Raw genomic sequence first — 20,858 nt, 5'->3', positions numbered from 1 at the left:
TGGTGAAGAATAACAACTAAACCAAGTTTTGTTCCTCCTGTGGAAACTGTCTTTAAGAAAAATAATATAAAATTACCTAGAGTGCCTTCAAAGGGGTCCTTGCAAGTAGGATTCCTGAAGTTTAAGCTATTCTTCATGATAAATTTTTTTCTGAGAAAATGCTATTTTTTGTTCCCAAAGGCCTAACAGCATAATGAAATTTGCATTATAGATGTATAAGCAATCTTTTATATCACCAGTGACTCCTAGACCACTGTACAAGAATCTGTATCTAATTTATTTTTTCTTTTTTTTTTTTTTGCATTCATGAAAAAGAAAAGGAAAGAGGAGAGGAAGAAGAGAAAAAAAGAAAAAACATCCTACACATAAAATGGGGGAATCCATTTGTTTACAGCCATTCTATCAGGAAAAGAGTATGCCCATGAAAATTTAAATTTGATGTGGAAGGGAAGAAAAAAAATACTATGGAACATTAAGAAATGCTAAAAATGAAAAATTCCAAAAACTTGAGATTAACATGAGAATGAAAATTACCATCTGCTTAAAGTATAAAAGATATTAGAAAAAAATACTGAAAAATAGATAGTCAACACCTCATAAATTCAAGTTTTACTGCCCTCTTCACTAGGGAATCACTCTTTCAGAGGGATATCTGCTGCAAGAAAACATTTGTATTTTCCTGATATGATATTGATAGTAGAATATTAATATAAATGTGAATGTGCCCTAGGCACTTTAAGAAGTGTTGAATTTTGGTTTAGGCTGTGAAAGCAAATATTGCACTGAACAAAGTTCAACAGTCAAGAAAGACTTTATATAAGACTACTGCAATAGGGGAGAGAGACTGAACTCAACTCCCCTGAAATAAAAGATGTGAACGTTTCTAAGTTTTGAGGTGAGCTAGTGAAAAAGTACTGGAGGACTTTGGGGGAGGGTTGACCAGTGGGATGTGTCAAGCTTGTAGAGTTATCCTACAGTTTGAAATGTTTTCTTCTGGGATTAAGCCATCTGTGGCTGGTAACTGGCTCCCAAAATAGTTAGGCTCCTACCTTCCCATCAAGACTGAGAGATGGAGGCACTATCTCTTATAATGTTTAATTACAAAGTAATAGTTCCCAGATCCTTGAGAAAGACATTTCCTGGGTAGTAAAACTGGCAAGAGGTCAAGAGGCTGGGAGATTTATATACATTTCAAAGGGACAGAGAAAGAATTTACAATTGCAATATTTCTGAAGCAAATTCTCTAAGAAACTGGAAGTCAGAGGCCCACAGCTGGGAAGAAATCTGTCTAAAAGTTAGTCAAGCTGAGGGGAACAGTAAGGCTATCTTGGTCAAGGCAATGGCTTTGAATTTATATTCCAGGTTGTATTAAATATACTAGTAACCCTCCCTTTGGTTAAAATTGGGAGTGGCTATCCTAGATAGATGATAGATAGACAGATGATAGATGATAGATAGATAGATAGATAGATGATAGATAGATAGATGATAGATCATTCTCTTCATATATTCACTTCAAGGATTATAGAATGCTAACACTGTTACATACATTTTTATAGTTTATTATCCAGAGACTTCTTTGATAAGTTTCCTCCCCTTTTCTCCCTGAACCATTGAAAGAAATCAAAAACAATTAAAACAGAATGGAAGGTCTCACTTCAGAAAAACAAGGTAATACAGTAATTACCTCAAGCAAAAGACTTCTGCAAATTCTTCTGAGGAGAAAAAAAAAACTCTTAGTACTCACCTACCTAGTTTAATAATCATTAAGTAATTAATCCCTAACAACATCTCTTTTTGAGCCTGGCAAGAATGATTATTTATCCATATTTTTGAGAGTGCACAAGACAGTCAATACTCTTTACATGAAAAGTGCAATGGAAAATGGGAATTAAAATTCTGATTCCTATCTTGAATCTGAATTACTATTATTAATTATTGTCAAGTGAAAAAATTCTGGTTTCGCTCAAACCAAATGATGATCTTCTGTAATAACTTCAGTTACATAAAACACTATAAAATATTGTATGTATTTTATGTACTCTTTCTAATTTTTCAAACATACCTCTCAAAGCATATATTTATGGTAAAAATGACATCTTGAAAAGATAACTTTCTGGTGTGGAGGTCATAGAAAACAAGTGTGCATGCCAAATTTATTTTACACATTCAGTAATATCTGTTACAGTTCCTTGTTCAGAGAAAAACAATTAGGTCCTCAGATATCAATATCAAGTACATTTCTTTCTCCTACCAAACTGCAAGGTTTTTGTTTGTTTGTTTTGTTTGTTTGTTTGTTTTTGCGGTATGCGGGCCTCTCACTGTTATGGCCTCTCCTGTTGCGGAGCACAGGCTCCGGACGTGCAGGCTCAGCGGCCATGGCTCAAGGGCCCAGCCGCTCCGCGGCATGTGGGATCTTCCCAGACTGGGGCACAAACCCGTGTCCCCTGCATCAGCAGGTGGACTCTCAACCACTGCGCCACCAGGGAAGCCCTTCTTCTACTTTTTTAATGCTTCTTCCTGGCTCTCTGAGGATTCACAGTGCAATTTTCCTGCTACACAAAGGAACTGAACTTGGCTGTATCTCATCCTCCCATCCATTCACTCAACAAGCACCTACACAGTGTGATGGCACTTTGCAAGTAGTTCCCAGCTGCGAATCTAGAGATGAATCTCACAATATCAAGGCACTGACAATTAACTGCCTTGGAAATTTGGGTTTTTTCACTTTTCAGAGTAACTATAAAGGATTAAACCAGGCCAAGAAAATGGGCAATGTCTGGAGAAGAAAACAGCCTTTGTTTTTTTTTTTTTTGGTGAGATAAATGAGTTTTTGTGTTGTGTGTGCATGGTTATTTGTGTTAGCATTCACTTCTAAAATCACTGTCACTCCTACTGCTTTATTATCGTCTCATCAATTGATAGCTCTAATGATGAGATTTCAGACCAGGGATAAAGACAGAGTAAAGCAAAATAAACTCATGGATAAAAGCTTCAGAGTAAGTCAAGAGGTGTTCTAGTTAAAATTCAAGAATGAAGCAATTGGTTGTCCAAGGTAGGACAAAGTGGTCCATGGGATCTTTTCATATGACTGGATTTGTCATATGAGGGAGGTTATAGGTATTCTACAAACATTAATTATGTTTTCCTCATTATTGCTCTCATTAAGAGAACTTTTAAAGGGTCTTTAATGCTGTTGAACAGGCATCATCCAGTTATTTCATATGTGAGAGGGTTCTACATAAAAAGGAGGCTCAAGTGATTCAGAAAACATAATAGATCCTACGAGAATGGTACCTGAAATGAAGATGGTGGTGTAGAATGGAAAGCCGGATAATTTGCCTATCCTGTGTGGTTTTTTTCTTCATCTCAGGATGAAGGAAGAAATATAAAGCGAAATGTCCGTTTACAGCAGCACTGAAATGAACTAACTTGGCTTGTATAACAACTCTCTTTAATCAGCTGAATTTGATAAAATGCCATGATTTTTGAGTGACAATTTGATGAGGATGGCAGACCTATGTTGGATCTAACTATAGACATATTTATGACCAATGAATAATGAAACTGTGTTAACCAACAGTTTACAGACCAATAGATTCACTTTATCCTATCCTGAGTGCTAGTTTTCAACGTTTAATTAGCATAATCAACAGTATTGCCCTTTCCTGGGATTTAAAATCCCCTGACTTCTCCCCTTTAGTGAAAGACAGTGAATTTATTCATGGGATGTGTTCTCTGGCCATTCAAGTTAGTAAATGCAACTTTGTAATTTTTTAAAATTATTAAAACAATATAGTTGGTCTGCAGAAAGTGTAATCATTTCTTTTTTGGAATTGAACAACTTCTCTACTAAAATCCTGACATTTCTGGGTCCAGCCAAGGGTTCCCTTATTCCAGATGGTACATGACTTCTGAAATTGTTCATTTAGACTTCTGCTCATCCACATTTTTTAATTTTTGAGTTACCGGAAGAGTAATTTACATGTGGGGATGTTTGAGGAGAGTTGGGGAGTGGGGAGGTGAGGAAAAAAAGAGTTGAAAGAATGAGGAATATAATTTGAGGACTCCAAGCATACATATTTTTAAAAATACAAAATATAAATAATTATATTCCTTTACATTTTGTCTCTTGGTAGTAACATTTTGTTTCTATCATAAGGTGTTTCCAAGTGGCCAAGTATGTTATTTTAAGATTCTCTTAAATATATAAATTCTCTTGTCTTTATATAAAAAAATCAAAGCAGCCAATTATTTTCTGTTTGTTTTAATATATCATACTAACATTAAATGCATAAATTAATTAAAGGAAGAAATATTGTAAATTATAGTATCTAATGTTTCAAGACCTTATCCATTTTTAAAAGATACCTTTTATGAGTGGTAATAAAAATAAAGTTGAGACTGGAAAAAGAACACAGATACTTCTTAGGGAAAAAAAAAACATCTTAAAGTTATGCAGGAAAGAGAGTTTGAAGCTGCAAATTGTTTTAATATGCATATAATTAATTGTGAAACTTTATAATGTGAAATTTAATTAAACTTGTTCTAGCCATTTAGGTTTTGAAATCTTGGGTACAATAATAAGTGAAAGGTGAGAAATCGATATTATCCTTCTGGCATTTTTGTTTCAGCTATATAGTAGCTTTCTTACCAGGTGTGTAAGAGAGCCACAGATATTTTTGCCTTGATCTACAGGAAGAAGAATGTTCTATAAAGGGTAAATCTATTAATTAGAGACCTGCACAGCTTTCTTTCTTGCTAGTGTAGTCATTAAATTGATTTTTCCAGTCCATCATGTAATTGTTCCACCGATGGAATCCTGCTTTCCATTCTCGTTCTGCTTCATCAATATTTCCTGTAAAACATGGAATGAGTTGTATTAATCTAAATTTTAATCTCTGTTTACGTTCATTGAAAAATAATTTTGATTGCAGATGCCGTTTTCTCCAAGTACACTGTACAGTGATGTTTATTTTTTGTTTTTGTTTTTTTTGTTTTTTTGCGGTCTGCGGGCCTCTCACTGCTGCGGCCTCTCCCATTGCGGAGCACAGGCTCCGGACGCGCAGGCTCAGCAGCCATGGCTCACGGGGCCAGCCGCTCCGCGGCATGTGGGATCTTCCCGGACCGGGGCACGAACCCACCTCCCCTGCATCGGCAGGCGGACTCTCAACCACTGCGCCACCAGGGAAACCCTAGAGCGATGTTTTATTCATTATTTATTATCAACTTCTCTCACTACCTGAAAAGATTTTAATTGAATTTTTATATATTATATGAAAATGCAAATAATATATATGTACAAAATATATATAACATAAATGCAAAAAAATGCGTTCATGTATTATGTCAAATTATGTTACATTACATATATTTGCTTTAGTTTCTGAGAAGATGCATAAATATTATTCTTCTCTTGACTCTCCTAGGTATAGCAAAAATCTCATTTAATGCATCTCATTTACATATATAATTATATAGTGGAGTATTATTTCTGATTTAAATGTTTATATATGAATATTTTTTAATGCATAAGGAGAACTTTGTAATTGGCATTCTGTATAGATTCTACACTCATCATATATCAATATATTTTAACTCCAAACAATGCCTGGTCATTGAAAGCAACTTATTGAAACTATTGTACTATATGATAGAAGTTTATTAATTGCTTTGCAAATTAGAAGGATGATTAAGAAAATCTCCAGCAATTTGCAAAGTATATGTATGTGTCAGGGGAGAGGAGAGTTTATACCAGAAATAATGTGAGACAATGAATCGAAAAGGGTTTATGTACTACAAAAACCTTGAAATCTTGATTTATTTGAAAGTGTATTATATTAAAGAATAAAGTCTGTGAACAACAGAAAATCTTAAATTACAAACTTTTAAAACCGTATATTTATGTTCCTAATATAAATAGATATAATAAAGCTAGAAGATAGTTTATTTAAATCTATAGGTATTTTATACATTTGTAGTTCTTTTACTTTTTAAACTTTTAGGATGCTGAGCTATAGTCATTGAATTAAAAACAAAATTTTAAGTGATTTCAACTATTGTGAAAATAAGAACTGACAATTTTTTTTTTTTTAAAGAAGATGTTGGGGGTAGTAGTTTATTAATTAATTTATTTATTTTTGCTGTGTTGGGTCTTCGTTTCTGTGCGAGGGCTTTGTCTAGTTGTGGCAAGCAGGGGCCACTCTTCATCGTGGTGTGCGGGTCTCTCACTATTGCGGCCTCTCTTGTTGCGGAGCACAGGCTCCAGACGCGCAGGCTCAGTAGTTGTGGCTCACGGGCCTTGTTGCTCTGTGGCATGTGGGATCCTCCCAGACCAGGGCTCGAACCTGTGTCCCCTGCATTAGCAGGCAGATTCTCAACCACTGCGCCACCAGGGAAGCCCGGGAACTGACAATTTTTTAATGTATACTTTTCAGTTAGGAATTTTCTAAAATTATAAATTTGTAGGATGTTAATTTGGAGAATAAAGTTCATGTGATATCATACTACATTATAATGTATATGAAAAAGTGCCTTCACTCATGTTATCACAATGGAGCACATTCAGTGATTTGTTTTTAGTTTATATGAAAATCAAAATATTTAAAACATTTGTACAGCCATTAAGAGATCCCCTGTAATTTAAGATATATTTAGGTCTCAAATGTTCACAATGCTTGGACATTGGATAAATATTTAAGAATTTATACAAAAATGTCCTATTTTTATGTAAAATGCCTTTTAAAAGTCAATGGCTATAATTTTTTGTGAATAAAAGAATTTTTCTGAAGAGTCAAAACCATTAAATGTGGAAGAAAGATGTTAAATATCATACCAAATGATCCACTTTTATGTTCTTTTTTATGATAATTAAATGCTGTTTTAAATGTTATTTACACAAAATAAGGACTCTAAAATTCTGAAAAAACAAAATTTTTAATATAACAAATAAATGACTGGTAATTTAGCATTTAGACCATGAATTTTAATATTTAGAGAAAAGGTCTTATATCTGATTTTCATTTCCTCTTCATGGAATGATACCAAATCCATTGATTCATATAAATATAAATTTATTTCCTTATGTGTCATAATCAAATATCTATATAATTTAGTTATTAAAATAGTTTACTTTTTAGTGCACAAATGTTCTGTAAACCTGCGTACATTTTTACTTTAGAAGTACTGGACATTGATTGAGACAATAAAGTTCAAAACATTTAATTATTTTCTAACAGCATCCAAAGGAACTGAATATACCATAATAAAAAGACAATAAAAAACCTGAGTCCTTTGTCATAAGTCAAAACCAAAATTAGAAGTTTTTCTCCTCCCCCTCCTTCTTTTCTTCCTCCAAAACTGGAACACTACTTAAGTGGCTATAGATTTGTCATCATCGGTGAGATGTAGATCTATTTGTTTTGTAGTTAACAGGGTGCTGCAGTGTGAAATAAAGAAAAGAATATCAGTATACGCTTTGGAGTGACATGGGTTGAAATTCCAGCTTGATCAATTATGGTATTAGTGACATAAAAAAAAATTCTTAACTTTCCAAATTAGTTTTCCAAATGTAAATGGAGTTAGTAATCCCTATTTTGCAATGTTGCCATGAGGGATAAATGAGATGGTGCTTACATTGTGAAATCAAGTTATATGCATCTACGGGGAGCTCTGGAAATGAATTTACTGCCCTTGTTATAAAAATTTATTCCTCACTTTGCTCTTTATTGAATCAGTGTATAGCTAGATCAATACCAGTAGTTCATGAACATATTGACACAACTTTTTCAGGACTTTGGTGACCTTCATTTTGCCCACATTGTGTCTCATTTGGGGGAAAATCAGGCTCTCTTCCCTCCAGAAAGAGGGATAGTAATGAAACTGTTTTTTTGTCTTGTCAATTAAAAAAGGGTGAGCAATATTTCACCAGAGCTGAGTCTATTTAGCCAAGTCTGAGGAGTTAGGACAGAACATAAGAGAGGTGAGTCAACCCCAAATAGTTATTGGAGATGAAGTTAGATGACATTACGTTGATATTTAATGGTGCTGAACATTTTGATTAAAAAATAACATATTTCCTGTACTTTGAGAGTTCATTAAAAATATCTTCTGTCCTCTTGCTTATTTTCCTGTTTGCCAACTAGTTATTAAAATTGCAAAGGATTTCATAATTCTTTATGGAGTAGATCACAAACTTACTAGTTGTCCTTTTATAATTTTTGGTGTATGGTGAAACAGCAGAATGAACTACGATAAACTCAGGCTGGGCTTTCTGAAGACTTCATGTACTTTTACAGTGAAACAAATAGATCATTTAATTTGATTATCAAGTTACCCAAAGCCTTTGTTTATTTGTTCATTTTGTTTTGCTTTTAACAAAGAATGGAAAACTCAAATATGAAATCAGCAAAACTAGCTTGATTTTTTTTCTTCAAACCACCTTTGCACTATCTCATTTTTGTTTGCCATTCTTGCTAAATGATTAGCAAATAGCAGTATATGAGGTTCTAAAGTGACCAATCCAAGTGGTATCTCAGCTCTTAAATTTATATGTGGTCTTCTTTAGTTGTAGCAAGCAACAACTAAAGAACACTTTGGTTCATGATTTATTCAACGCTTTGATTCATGATGTATTCAAAGGTCAAAGGAGGAACCACTGGATCTGATACATTTTTTTACTGGGAAGATGTGAAGGTTAAATATTTTTTCCTTTAAATAAATTTACTTTCTCAATTTTAATGAAAAATATTGATATTTTATTGACATTGAATGCCTCATTTCTCTACTTCCTTTTCTTTTTTCAAATGATTATGAGATATTGTGGAGTTATATTCTTAGTGAAAAATCTGAATTTGATAACAGTTGAAACAAATATTGTATTTTATTTCTTGCAGGTGTATGCAATAACAGCCTAGCTGTGTGCTGAAGTATAGTCTGAAAGTTAAGTGCTAGAATTTGTGTGTTTAAACAAGTTTTAAGGATCATTTTATTTGAGAATATTTATTGCTCAGATGTAAACAACTGCTCAAATGGTACTTATAAAGTCTATTGGGCTTCCATCGTGAGTGAGGTAAACATTTCTCCTTTTAAGAAATCCAGTCACTAGTTATTTTTTGAAATTTTCCTTTACTTGTAAAGTTATCTTTTTTTAAAAAAGTAATATTTCCATAAAAACTTCAGCCCAGGTCATCTGAATAACTCCAATTTTCAGAACACTGAAAATTAAAATGTTTGAAGTTTTGTGACTTGAAAACTATAAGGTATGGTAAGAACATATTTTCTTAATCTTTTAGTCCCTTTATATTTCTTAATCTTTTAGTCCCTTTATGTTTATAAAACCTAAAAACATGGCATTTCAAACTGGTTCTGTTTGTTTAAATGTAAACATTTTTATTATTAATGAATACATTGTTGATGTTATAACAATTATATCATGCATTTACTTTAAATTTTATTAAATATATTTCATATAACTCCTTTGGGGGAATTATCTGAAAAAAATACTGCTAAAATGTAAAGTTATGTTTTCAAGACACACTGGAAATATCCCAGAGCAAGGTATGGTATTTCCATACAGCTCAGTGTTGCTTACACTAGAAAGTTGTTCAGCCTTGTGTAGGATGGAGCAACATCTAGCTAAAAATTTAGGAGTTTGTTTATTCAACCTGCTTTATAGTAGTTGAGTATTTAGAGATAGAGATTTTGAAGTACATTTTCAAAAATTACTGAGATTGAAATTTTATTTTACCAACAAATACATCACAGTAGACCACATTAGCTTGAACCAGAATGACTGTTTGGTTTATAATAAATTAGTCATTTAAAATTTGCCCCTACCCCACCTTATTTCCCTTCAAATTATGACCCTCTCATTTAAAAATATTTTAAGTAACAATTGAGAATATGTAGTCTGTGATTTGTTAAATGGTACCTCTTCTGGTCTCTTGGCAGATTAAATGTGTTACCTCATTGCTATTCACACCCAGAGGACACAAGGGCAGCGCTGTAGTTCTGCCAAGGGATGCAGGAGCCCATCTCTGATATATATTGTGCCACCCAGCATTTAGTGATGCACAGAGAACTGGTCTATCAATAATGTTTCCCAAACAGATGAGTCCATAATTATAATTTTGGTGAGTAAAGTCTGAGAATCAAAAGGCATATTAAACAATCAAATACAACTCGGAGATGTCCATATTTGCCTGAAAGTAACTCCTAACCGCTCTAAAGAAGAAACTAAAAACATCTACTGTATTGTGATATCTAGCATGTAGCCTGAAAATTGCGGAATGTTCTGATGAACAGAATGGTAAAGTATAAAGGAACTAGTTAGCAATGTGTCTGGTGATTGAAAGTCAATTACTTTTATTTGAAAAATATGGAAAATAGACCTGAGGAGCCACATCAGTTATAAATAGCTGACATTTAAAAAAAAAAACAGGCAGTGAATTATATATGTATGTCATTTTTCTCACAGAAAATGTGATCATTCATGTTGGTCATTCAAGTTTAGCCAAATATCTTCTTACCAATGAATTCTGAAATAGTAGGATAATCTGAACAATTTTCCTAGTATTTCCTTATACAAATCTAAGTAATCACTTCCTGAAGAGTAGTTAACTAAATTACTACTTTTTTATTGTATTATGTAATATATGTAGGTGGTCTTAAATATCTCCAAGCTTAGAATATTTAGAAATATTTGGATTGTGTTTTTAGATATGTAAATTTTAGATATTTTTTCCCCCTTAGAAATCAAGGGTTTTACTATTTATCACTATTTTTTTTCTTATGAGTTATCTATTCCATACATATTAGTGTATATATGTCAATCCCAGCCTCCCAATTCGTCCCACCACCACCACCACCCCCGTCACTTTCTCCCATATGTTTGTTCTCTACATCTGTATCACTAAATTTGTTTTGCCTCTTTTTGAGTATAAACATATAAAATAAACAATTATACATTATTTATTTTATATATTTATTTTTTCATTTATCCATTAGTTAATTCCACAAAAATTGGCTGAATAACGAGAGTGCCCTATTTTAGTCCCACTGCTAGGTTTCCTGTTCCTCTAGGGAAAAATTCCTAGTTTTGCTTTCTTTATTTAACTGCTAAGGTGCTGCTTATATAGTAAGCCCTCAAAACATATCTAAACTTGATGGAAGAAGGTTGTTAAAATAATGTACACATTGGAATCAATTAATTGTAAAGTCACAGATGAACATTATCACTGTGCCATGAATAGTCTACCTTTTCCCCCTTTTACATAATCCATAACCAATTATTTAACCAAATACTAAAACAAAACAAAACAAAACATAAAACAACACACACCTGTCATTTCCAAGACTTTGGGAAAAAATAGTGTCCAGAATCGGCACTGTTGAGCACGTAGTTTAGTGTATACTCTTGGTGACTCTGTATTCAAGGTTAAATATTTTTGTTCATTGCTTTTGAAGACAGGCCATCTTGTACTATTGTTTTGGGTCCCATTTGGATTTCTAAAAAATTAAAGAGAGACATTATAGTTCTACTGAAATCAATGATAGATTAAAATATATATATATATATATATATATATATATATATATATATATAGTTCTCAAAAAACAATAAGAGCTTTTAAAAAGTCAGGAAAATTGTGGAAAAAGAAAAATTGTGGATTTGTTCGATGATGTCAAGCATAAATGAACTGGGTTGAATATTTTCAGCACCTTGAAGCACTATGTTAGTTAAAATTGTAGGAATTAAAATTTAAAGAAGAACTTATTACACACATTTCTGCTTAACATACAGGGAGAAAAATATATTCTATTCTAGAATGCTTATATTTTCTTCACACTTAAACATGTGTTTAAATTTGGGACTGATACACATTTCCTTAGTATGTAATAACCACGTTACCCTAGGGAACTGCCCTCAGTCTCATTTTTAAGTTGATCTTACATTCTTACAGATCTGTTCACTGATTAAAAATCTTTCAATAATTCCCCAGTGAGTTAGTTCAATAAAGGTTAGTGAACATGCTGCCACCCACATTTCCAAAATTACTTTCAGGTATTCTCTTCATGGGCCAACCAACAGGAATTAAGGACAGTTCCTTAGTGATTCCCTCCTCTATTTTACCTCCTGTCTTTGCCTAGCTATTACTTGTGCTTGGAATTCCTTCATTTTCTAACATCAGGAGTCTAGAACCTTCAGATTCTCTTTTTTGTGCTGATGTTTCCCATATCTTTGTGATTTTTAAATCAGTAACACTTGGCGCTATTTTTCAGAAATTTATGATTTTTGGTTCTTTTGTACCTTGTAGGACTCAATAATATATTATTGCCTAGGTCACACAAACAGAAACTCAAAGAGTAAACATTCTGGAAGTGACTCTGTCTAGATAGTCACTGATGATTCTAAAGATTTTTCTTTAATATATTTGTATGCTATTATTATGAGTCAGACCCTGCCTGGGCTCTAGAAACCCAAATAAATATGGAAAACATAGTTTCCCTCAGGGAATTTACAATCAAGGACATCCATGAAAACAAAGAACCAACAATATATGGTAGACTAAATCAAGCATAAACAAAGGGACAAAAATTGTCAGAAGAGGGAATTACCTAAAGGAATGCGATTTTAGCTGAAGTAAGGAGAAAAAATAAGGAATTGAACCAGAAAGAGAAGTTTGGAGTGCTAGAGAAAGGGAACAGAATTAACATAGTATAAATAATAAGTGTTCTCTTAGTTCAAATAGCAATGAAAAAACTAGTTTTCTTGGATTCTAAGATAGAGGAGATCCTTTTAGAATTATAGCTTTAGGATATGTGTTATAGCAGTAAGATCTGACAGCCTAGGAAAATGGTTTAGACTTTAGCTTGTAGGCATTTACAATTCTTGAGGGATTCTTTGCTAGATGGCTTATTGTGTACATAACATTTTAGAAATATTGACCCGGAGGTGGTATCTAGAATAATCAAGAAACCTAGAAACTAGTCACAGATACTTGTATCATAAAAGGAAGACTAAAGTGATAGGGATAAGTAATTCATTCCTTTCTCTTAGATTCGTCTAACTTAAGCAAAGTCATATAAGAAAAACTCCAGTTGAACTTTTCTAAAAGTTTAGCACACAGAATTCTTCATCATTCAAATGCCTTCTGTATATTATTAATGGATAGGAAGTTGGGAGTAGTGATAGCAGATACACTTTTTTTTTTTTTTGGCCGAAAGCCTATGAACCCCTAGAATTTGGAAAGTGAAGCAGGCATTCATCCAGCTTGGTTAACTAGAGGCAGATTTTGCCAACAAGAACTTGTGTTGAATAAGTACCATAAATTCCTAATTTATCACAGATGCACAAATATTCAGCCATGATTCAGGGGCTGTAGAGATAAACAGCTTTTGATGAACTAGTTGATTTTATGTAGGAGTTGGATGATTTAATAAGAATTATTAATAACCAGAGCTATTCAAACTAAGCCAATATCATAACAGGATTGAAACCTCTTGCTTTAGGGTATTATTTGAAAGAGGTCAGGAAGAAAATTTCTCCAGATCACAGATGGCACACTTGTCTAGGTGAATTATGTAGTCTTTTTCTTTTCTGTTAAAGCTTTAGAAATGAACAAGTACAGCTGCTGGAGGCTGGATATTAAACCAGGAGAACCATTGGTCTGATTCGGTACAGCAATCCTTATGTTCCTAAATTGCCCACTTTCCTTCTAATTCCATTCTAATTAACTTATGGCACCATTTTAACTGCACATTTATTTCTGGCTTCTGCAAATGGTGACTTAAATAGAGCTGACTTGTACTTGAGTTCAAGAGCGAAACACTAATGGCACTGCCAGTGTTCATTTAACAAACTTTGTCCTATGAAATAACTCATGAGATTCCAAATTGTAATTCAGAGATAATAAAATTCCTTTGCCTATGGATGCAGATATAGTTTTCAAAAAGTGATTGAAATAGCTCTTGAAGTGATGAAGCATTTTACTCTATAATTGCAGAAACCTCCAAAGACTCTAAAACTTAACCAGAGACATAATTCTCTTCCTATTTGTATCAATTAAACACTTTGTGAAATACAGTATAATTCCCAGATACAGAATTCTGAAACACTATATAATTTTAATTCCAAAATTATAAGATAAATTTAAACATCTTGAGTTTATTATTTTTCAAAAATATTTTCTATTCTGGTTATAAAATAAAGACCTCAAAGTGATAATACTTAACACTTTCCATGAGATAAAGAAATCTCTTCACTTTTTGTTACCAGGTTCTTTTCCCAATTTGTGGTATACAAAAGTGGTCTAACAGTCATCCATTTCACTTTTCCTCTGATGTAGGATAGAAAAATTTTAAGACATGTCTTATTTAACTAAAAAAGCAGAGTACCTTTCAAACTGTATTACAGGAAATTACCTGCTTGTCATTGGTATTTGAGCACAAATTTGATAATTCATTTTATGAAGAAATTCTTTAAAAAGACGTTAATTTACTCAGGATGCCAGGTATGAAGAAGTAGGATGCACTCAACTTCATGCATCAAGTTTTCTTTGAATTACAAATTCCAATATTGCCTACCCAATCCTAACACAGGACTTAAGATTCCCTTTAAGAATTCAGGGACAGTTATTTCTCTTTTTTTTTTTTTCTCATTTGAAGAACTTGTCTTTATTTTTACGGGATTTAAGCAAATATCAGAATTGTTAAAGGTGTGTTCCATTTGTTTCTTTAGCTTTTTAAAAATTTCCCAGGACCACAGACATCATTTGTTCTTTCTTTCTGGCACAGGCAGCTCACTTCACCTGTCATCTATTCAGTCCCTCTAATGTGGTCAAGCGTAGGCACTGACAATTTAATTTATTTATTTATTTTTGGCTGCATTGGCTCTTCATTGCTGCGCACGGGCTTTCTCTAGTTACGGCGACTGGGGGTTACTCTTTGTTGCGGTGCGTGGGCTTCTCATTGCAGCAGCTTCTCTTGTTGCAGAGCATGGGCTCTAGGCTGGCAGGCTTCAGTAATTGTGGCACGTGGGCTCAGTAGTTGTGGCTCATGGGCTCTAGAGCACAGGCTCAGTAGTTTTGGTGCACGGGCTTAGTTGCTCTGCGGCATGTGGGATCTTCCCAGACCAGGGCTTGAACCCGTGTCCCCTTCATTGGCAGGCGGATTCTTAATCACTGGGCCCCCAGGGAAGCCCAGCACTGACATTTTTAGAAGGTGAAACTTCTAACTATATTTTGTGTTTCCAAACAGGTGCCTTTGGGTCTACCTTCTTCTACTTTGAGATGTGTCCTCCAGAGCTAAGGGTTTCCCTGGGGCCGATTGCCGCACCGCAGGTCTAAGGCCCAGGTGTCCAGTCGGCTTTATGAATGATTAAAGTGGTTTTGATCTCCTCTGTTAGACACCTGGGTCTGTCTCCCAGCTCCAAATCACATGCCGCCTCTGGGAAGCCTGTCCGGCTCTCGTTTCCCATCCCATGAGGTGACATCTCCTGTCCTGCTATAATTTCTAGGAAGTCCTGGGGAAGCAAACACTGTGTCCTTACGTTGGTGTATCCTGGTAACGTACCCTGACACTTAGGCAGTGCAGGCAAGCTCTGCTGTGACGTCAGATAAGGAACTTCATTTCATGTGCCTCGATTTCCTCGTCTGGACCCTGAGATGGGGCCTGGCGCTGTGTGTGTTCGTGGGAGCAGGTGAACCACCTCTTCTAGGTGGGCATTTTGACTATGTATTCACTTGTCCTGTTATTTTGGAGGCTCCTTTAGTCCAGAGCTGTCAGTAAATTCCACTTAATCCTCTTTTCTTCCCTGATTTCCTTTAAACAGGCATCCTGGGCTGTCTGGTAAGGAGCAGGGCCATGAGAACTGTAGCATTTGGTTGCTTGGGCTTCTGCAAACAAAAACCTCAACAAAGAGTAGCTTAAAAATAAAGTTTTTTTTTTTTCCTGACACTAAAAGGACAAAAGGAGGACAATTGTCAGTTTGGTCGGGTCAGTGACTTACAAGCATTTGTTACCCAGGATCCAGGCCTTCCCCTCTTCCCACTTGGTCATTCTCAGTGTGTCCAGGGTCCTTGAGTGGCTTCAGGAATTCTGGGTGTCCTTACTGTATTCCTTTCTGTATTGGTTCAGTTATCAATCTCTGCAACTAGTTTTTTTTTCTTTTTTTTGCGGTACGTGAGACTCTCACTGTTGTGGCCTCTCCCGTTGCGGAGCACAGGCTCCGGACATGCAGGCTCAGAGGCCATGGCTCACGGGCCCAGCCGTTCCGCAGTATGTGGGATCTTCCCAGACCGGGGCACGAACCCGTGTCCCCTGCATTGGCAGACGGACTCTCAACCACTGCACCACCAGGGAAGCCCTGCAACTAGTTTTTAGGATGTGTGACTACATCTAACTTTAGTAAGATTCTTGATCCCCAGCTTCAGGGCAGGGGGGCCCAGTGATTCACTGAGTTTATGGATCGTGGGTTTTTCCTTGCAACTCGAGTCACATTTAACCAAAGCAAATCTCTTCTTCTTCAGTGTCATCATCTGTCAGAAACGTAGACCTTAAGTGGGAACCCACACACAGGACGACCCTGTGTCCTGGGGGGGCTCAGGGGTGACAGGGAGATGCCTTGTGATTGCAGTAGCTGTTAGGGGTCCCCTTCAGAGCCTCTGTTCTGTGATCCTGGCCACTGGAACAGGTTTCAGAGGGGAGCATCAGGCCCATGCCCCCTTCCACACAGCCTGGGGGCCTCTGCCAGACACCTCAGTGTCCACGTATCTGCCTTAGCAGATTCCTGCTAGTGTTGGAGGGTCTTCTGCAGAGGCGAGGGGTGGTTATGTCCCACTGTGAGGACAAGGACACTGGCAGCAGAAGCTTTGGGAAGCGTTCCCTGGTGTAAGCCCCCCCAGAGTCCGCCATCAGCCCCACCAAAGAGCCTGCGTAGGCTCCAGTGCCGGGTTGTCCCAGGCCAAACAACCAGCAGGGAGCCAGAGACAGTTATTTCTAACTAAGATATACAGTGATTTTAAAGTGAATATATTTTAGAGTGCTTTACAGTCTAGTAAAATGAAGCCATGATTAGTAGTTGTAAATTGAAAGGTCACCTGAAATATTCCACAATCATAAGAGTGCTAAAGGGATACAGTATATAATGGATAATTTCTTAAATATGCACATATTTGTGGATTTATATTCCATGTCATGTCATGCTTAAATAAAACTGTATTTTTTGGGGGGGTGTGAGGTAGAAAAGGATAGTTTTATTACTTTGCCGGGCAAAGGGGGACACAGTGGGATTTTGCCTTCAAAAACTATGTGTCCACAAACAGTACTTTAACTTAAAGAATAGAGGGGTTATAAGAGAATCTGAATTTAGAGATTAAATCCATTCTTTCATTAAACAAATATTAACTGAGAGTATAGCATTGAAACTGTGCAACTCAGATTGGGAATTGAACCCACATTCTTTTAACTGAGATCACACACCTGGTCGCAGGACTTAGTGAAGCTCAGGTTCTTGATGTCTCATCACAGAAAGTATTCAGTGAGAGACAAAGTGATAGGTAAGAAGTGGATTTATTTAGAGAGAAATACACTCCACAGATGGAGTGTGGGCAGTCTCAGAAGGCGAGAGGCACCAGGGTATGGGGTTGTCAGTTTTTATAGGGCTGGGTAATTTCATAGGCTAATGAGTGGGAGGAGTATTCCAGCTATTTGGGGGAAAGTGTGGTGATTTCCAGAAACTGGCCCACCACCCACTTTTTGACCTTTATGGTCACCCTTGGAACTGTCATGGCACCTGTGGGTGTGTCATTTAGCATGCTGATGTGTTACAATGAGTATACTGAGGCTCAAGGTCTAGTGGAAGTCTGCCATCTAGGACCTATTTGGTTCTAATCAGTTTATGTTGTATCCTCAGGCTATGTCATTCTTTTAAAGTTGTGCCCTGCCCCCTTCCCTCCTGTTTCATTATGTCAGGCTTGTTTGAATCACTGAAGATTCAACAAAAACAAAAAAGACAGAAATTCCTGCCTCTTACAGTTTTCATTCTATGAGAAAGATAGATGATAAAGATGAAAATAAAGGAAAATGTATAGTATGTTAAACAGTAATAGCTGCTAGAAATAATAATAAAGTGGAGAGTGGGGATGATAGGAAATGAGTATATATTATTTTGTGTGTGTGTGTGTGTGTGTGTGTGTGTGTGAAGGGGCAGTGGTGAGGGACTGTATAATAATGAATTTGATTGGCCTTTGTCCACATTTCCTTGTGAGATAACCCCTAAGTCTTTGGAATTTTTCAGTGTACCTGATACTTTATGCTAACAAGGTGACTCATGTTGTGCACATGATGGCTTTTGCTAATGCCATGACTCAGGGTGAGGCTGCTCATACCGATAATTTTAGGGAAGGAAGTATCCTCACCAGAAAGGCTAACCATGTGATTCAAGGGTTGGGACTTTGCACCAAGTAATATCATCCTGATCTCCAGGAAGGAGAGGAGCCTGAAGATTGAGTTTCACCACTTGGCCAATAATACAATCAAACATGCCTTTATGATGAAACACCAGTAAAACTGTGAACCTCAAGTTCAGGTGAGCTTCCTGGGTTGGCAATTCTTCATGTGCATATTGCCACAATTTTTTTTTTATGATAAAGAAACTGGATTTTATTTTACATGCCATCAGAATATTTCAAAATGTTTAAGAGCATTAAGTGAAAGGATAAGATCTATGTTTTATTGTGTGAATTTTTGAATTTTATTTTATTTTTTATACAGCAGGTTCTTATTAGTCATCAATTTTATACACATCAGTGTATACATGTCAATCCCAATCACCCAATTCATCACACACACACAACCCCCACCACTTTCCCCCCCTTGGTGTCCATACGTTTGTTCTCTACATCTGTGTCTCAATTTCTGCCCTGCAGACCAGTTCATCTGTACCATTTTTCTATGTTCCACATATATGCGTTAATATACGATATTTGTTTTTCTCTTTCTAACTTACTTCACTCTGTATGACACTCTCTAGATCCATACATGTCTCTACAAATGACCCAATTTCCTTCATTTTTATGGCTGAGTAATATTCAATTGTATATATGTACCACATCTTCTTTATCCATTCGTCTGTCGATGGGCATGTAGGTTGCTTCCATGACCTGGCTGTTGTAAATAGTGATGCAATGAACATTGGGGTGCATGTGTCTTGTTGAATTATGGTTTGCTCTGGGTATATGCCAAGTAGTGGGACTGCTGGGTCATATGGCAATTCTATTTTTAGTTTTTTAAGGAACCTCCATACTGTTCTCCATAGTGGCTGTATCAATTTACATTCCCACCAACAGTGCAAAAGTGTTCCCTTTTCTCCACACCCTCTCCAGCATTTGTTTGTAGATTTTCTGATGATGCCCAGTTTAATTGCTGTGAGGGGATACCTCATTGTAGTTTTGATTTGCATTTCTGTAATAACTAGTGATGTTGAGCAACTTTTCATGTGCTTCTTGGCCATCTGTATGTCTTCTTTGGAGAAATGTTTATTTAGGTCTTCTGTCCATTTTTTGATTGGACTCTTTGTTTTTCTTTAATTTTGAGCTGCATGTGCTGTTTATATATTTTGCAGATTAATCCTTGGTCCATTGATTCGTTTGCAAATATTTTCTCACATTCTGAGGGTTGCCTTTTCATCTTGTTTGTAGTTTCCTTTGCTTTGCAAAAGCTTTTCAGTTTCACTAGGTCCTATTCGTTTATTTTTGTTTTAATTTCCATTATTCTAGGAGGTGATCAAAAAAGATCTTGCTGTGATTTATGTTAAAGAGTGTTTTTCCTATGTTTTCCTCTAAGAGTTTTATAGTGTCCGGTCTTACATTTAGGTCTTTAATCCATTTTGAGTTTATTTTTGTGTATGGTGTTACGGAGTATTCTAATTTCATTCCTTTACATGTAGCTGTCCATTTCTCCCAGCACCACTGATTGAAGAGGCTGTCTTTTCTCCACTGTATATCCTTGCCTCCTTTGTCATAGATTAGTTGACCAAACGTGCATGGGTTTATCTCTCAGCTTTCTATCCTATTCCATTGATCTATATTTCTGTTTTTGTACCAGTACCATATTGTCTACATTACTATAGCTTTGTAGTATAGTCTGAAGTCAGGGAATCTGGTTCCAAGCTCTGTTTTTTTTTTTACCTCAAGACTACTTTTGCTATTCAGGGTCTTTTCTGTCTCCTTATAAATTTTAAGAGTTTTTGTTCTAGTTCTGTAAAAAATGCCACAGGTAATTTGATAGGGATTGCATTAAATCTGTAGATTGCTTTGGGTAGCATAGTCATTTTCATAATATTGATTCTTCCAATCCAAGAACATGGTATATCTTTCCATCTGTGTCACCTTTGATTTCTTTCATCAGTGTCTTATAGTTTTCTGAGTACAGTTCTTTACTTCATTATGTAGGTTTATTCCTAGGTTTTTATCTTTTTTGTTGCAGTGGTGAATGGGATTTTTTCCATAATTTCTCTTTCTGATATTTCATTTTTAGTGTATAGGAATGAAAGAGATTTCTGTGCATTAATTATGTACCCTGCAACTGTACCAAATTCATTGATTAGCTCTAGTAGTTTTCTGGTGGCATCTTTAGGATTCTCTATGTATACTATCATGTCATCTGCAAACAGTGACAGCTTCACTTCTTCTTTTCCAATTTGTATTCCTTTTATATCATTTTCTTCTCTGCAATGGCAAGGACTTCCAAAACTATGTTAAATAATAGTGGTAAGAGTGGACATTCTTGTCTTGTTCCTGAACTTAGAGGAAATGCTTTCAGTTTTTCACCATTGAGAATGATGTTTGCTGTGGGTT

At 35.6% G+C, this 20,858-nt stretch overlaps 1 protein-coding gene across 1 annotated transcript in view; it reads right to left on the bottom strand.

Moving 5' to 3' along the window:
• Positions 1–4,733: 4,733 nt before the first annotated feature.
• Positions 4,734–20,858, bottom strand: part of BCHE (butyrylcholinesterase) — a gene marked incomplete at its 3' end in the record, with an annotated part of 88,380 nt that continues 72,255 nt past the window's right edge. The window contains exons 3-4 of the mRNA XM_082839053.1: positions 11,342–11,508; positions 4,734–4,858 (exon numbers count right to left, since the gene is read on the bottom strand). Of these exons, the coding sequence (XP_082695179.1) occupies positions 4,734–4,858; positions 11,342–11,508 (292 nt within the window). The remainder of the gene's footprint in view (positions 4,859–11,341; positions 11,509–20,858) is intronic.

This window comes from Leucopleurus acutus (genome assembly GCF_964270905.1).
Source record: "Leucopleurus acutus genome assembly, chromosome: 5".
NCBI classification, from domain to species: domain Eukaryota; kingdom Metazoa; phylum Chordata; class Mammalia; order Artiodactyla; family Delphinidae; genus Leucopleurus; species Leucopleurus acutus.
This window is presented reverse-complemented; position numbering and strand designations above follow the sequence as displayed.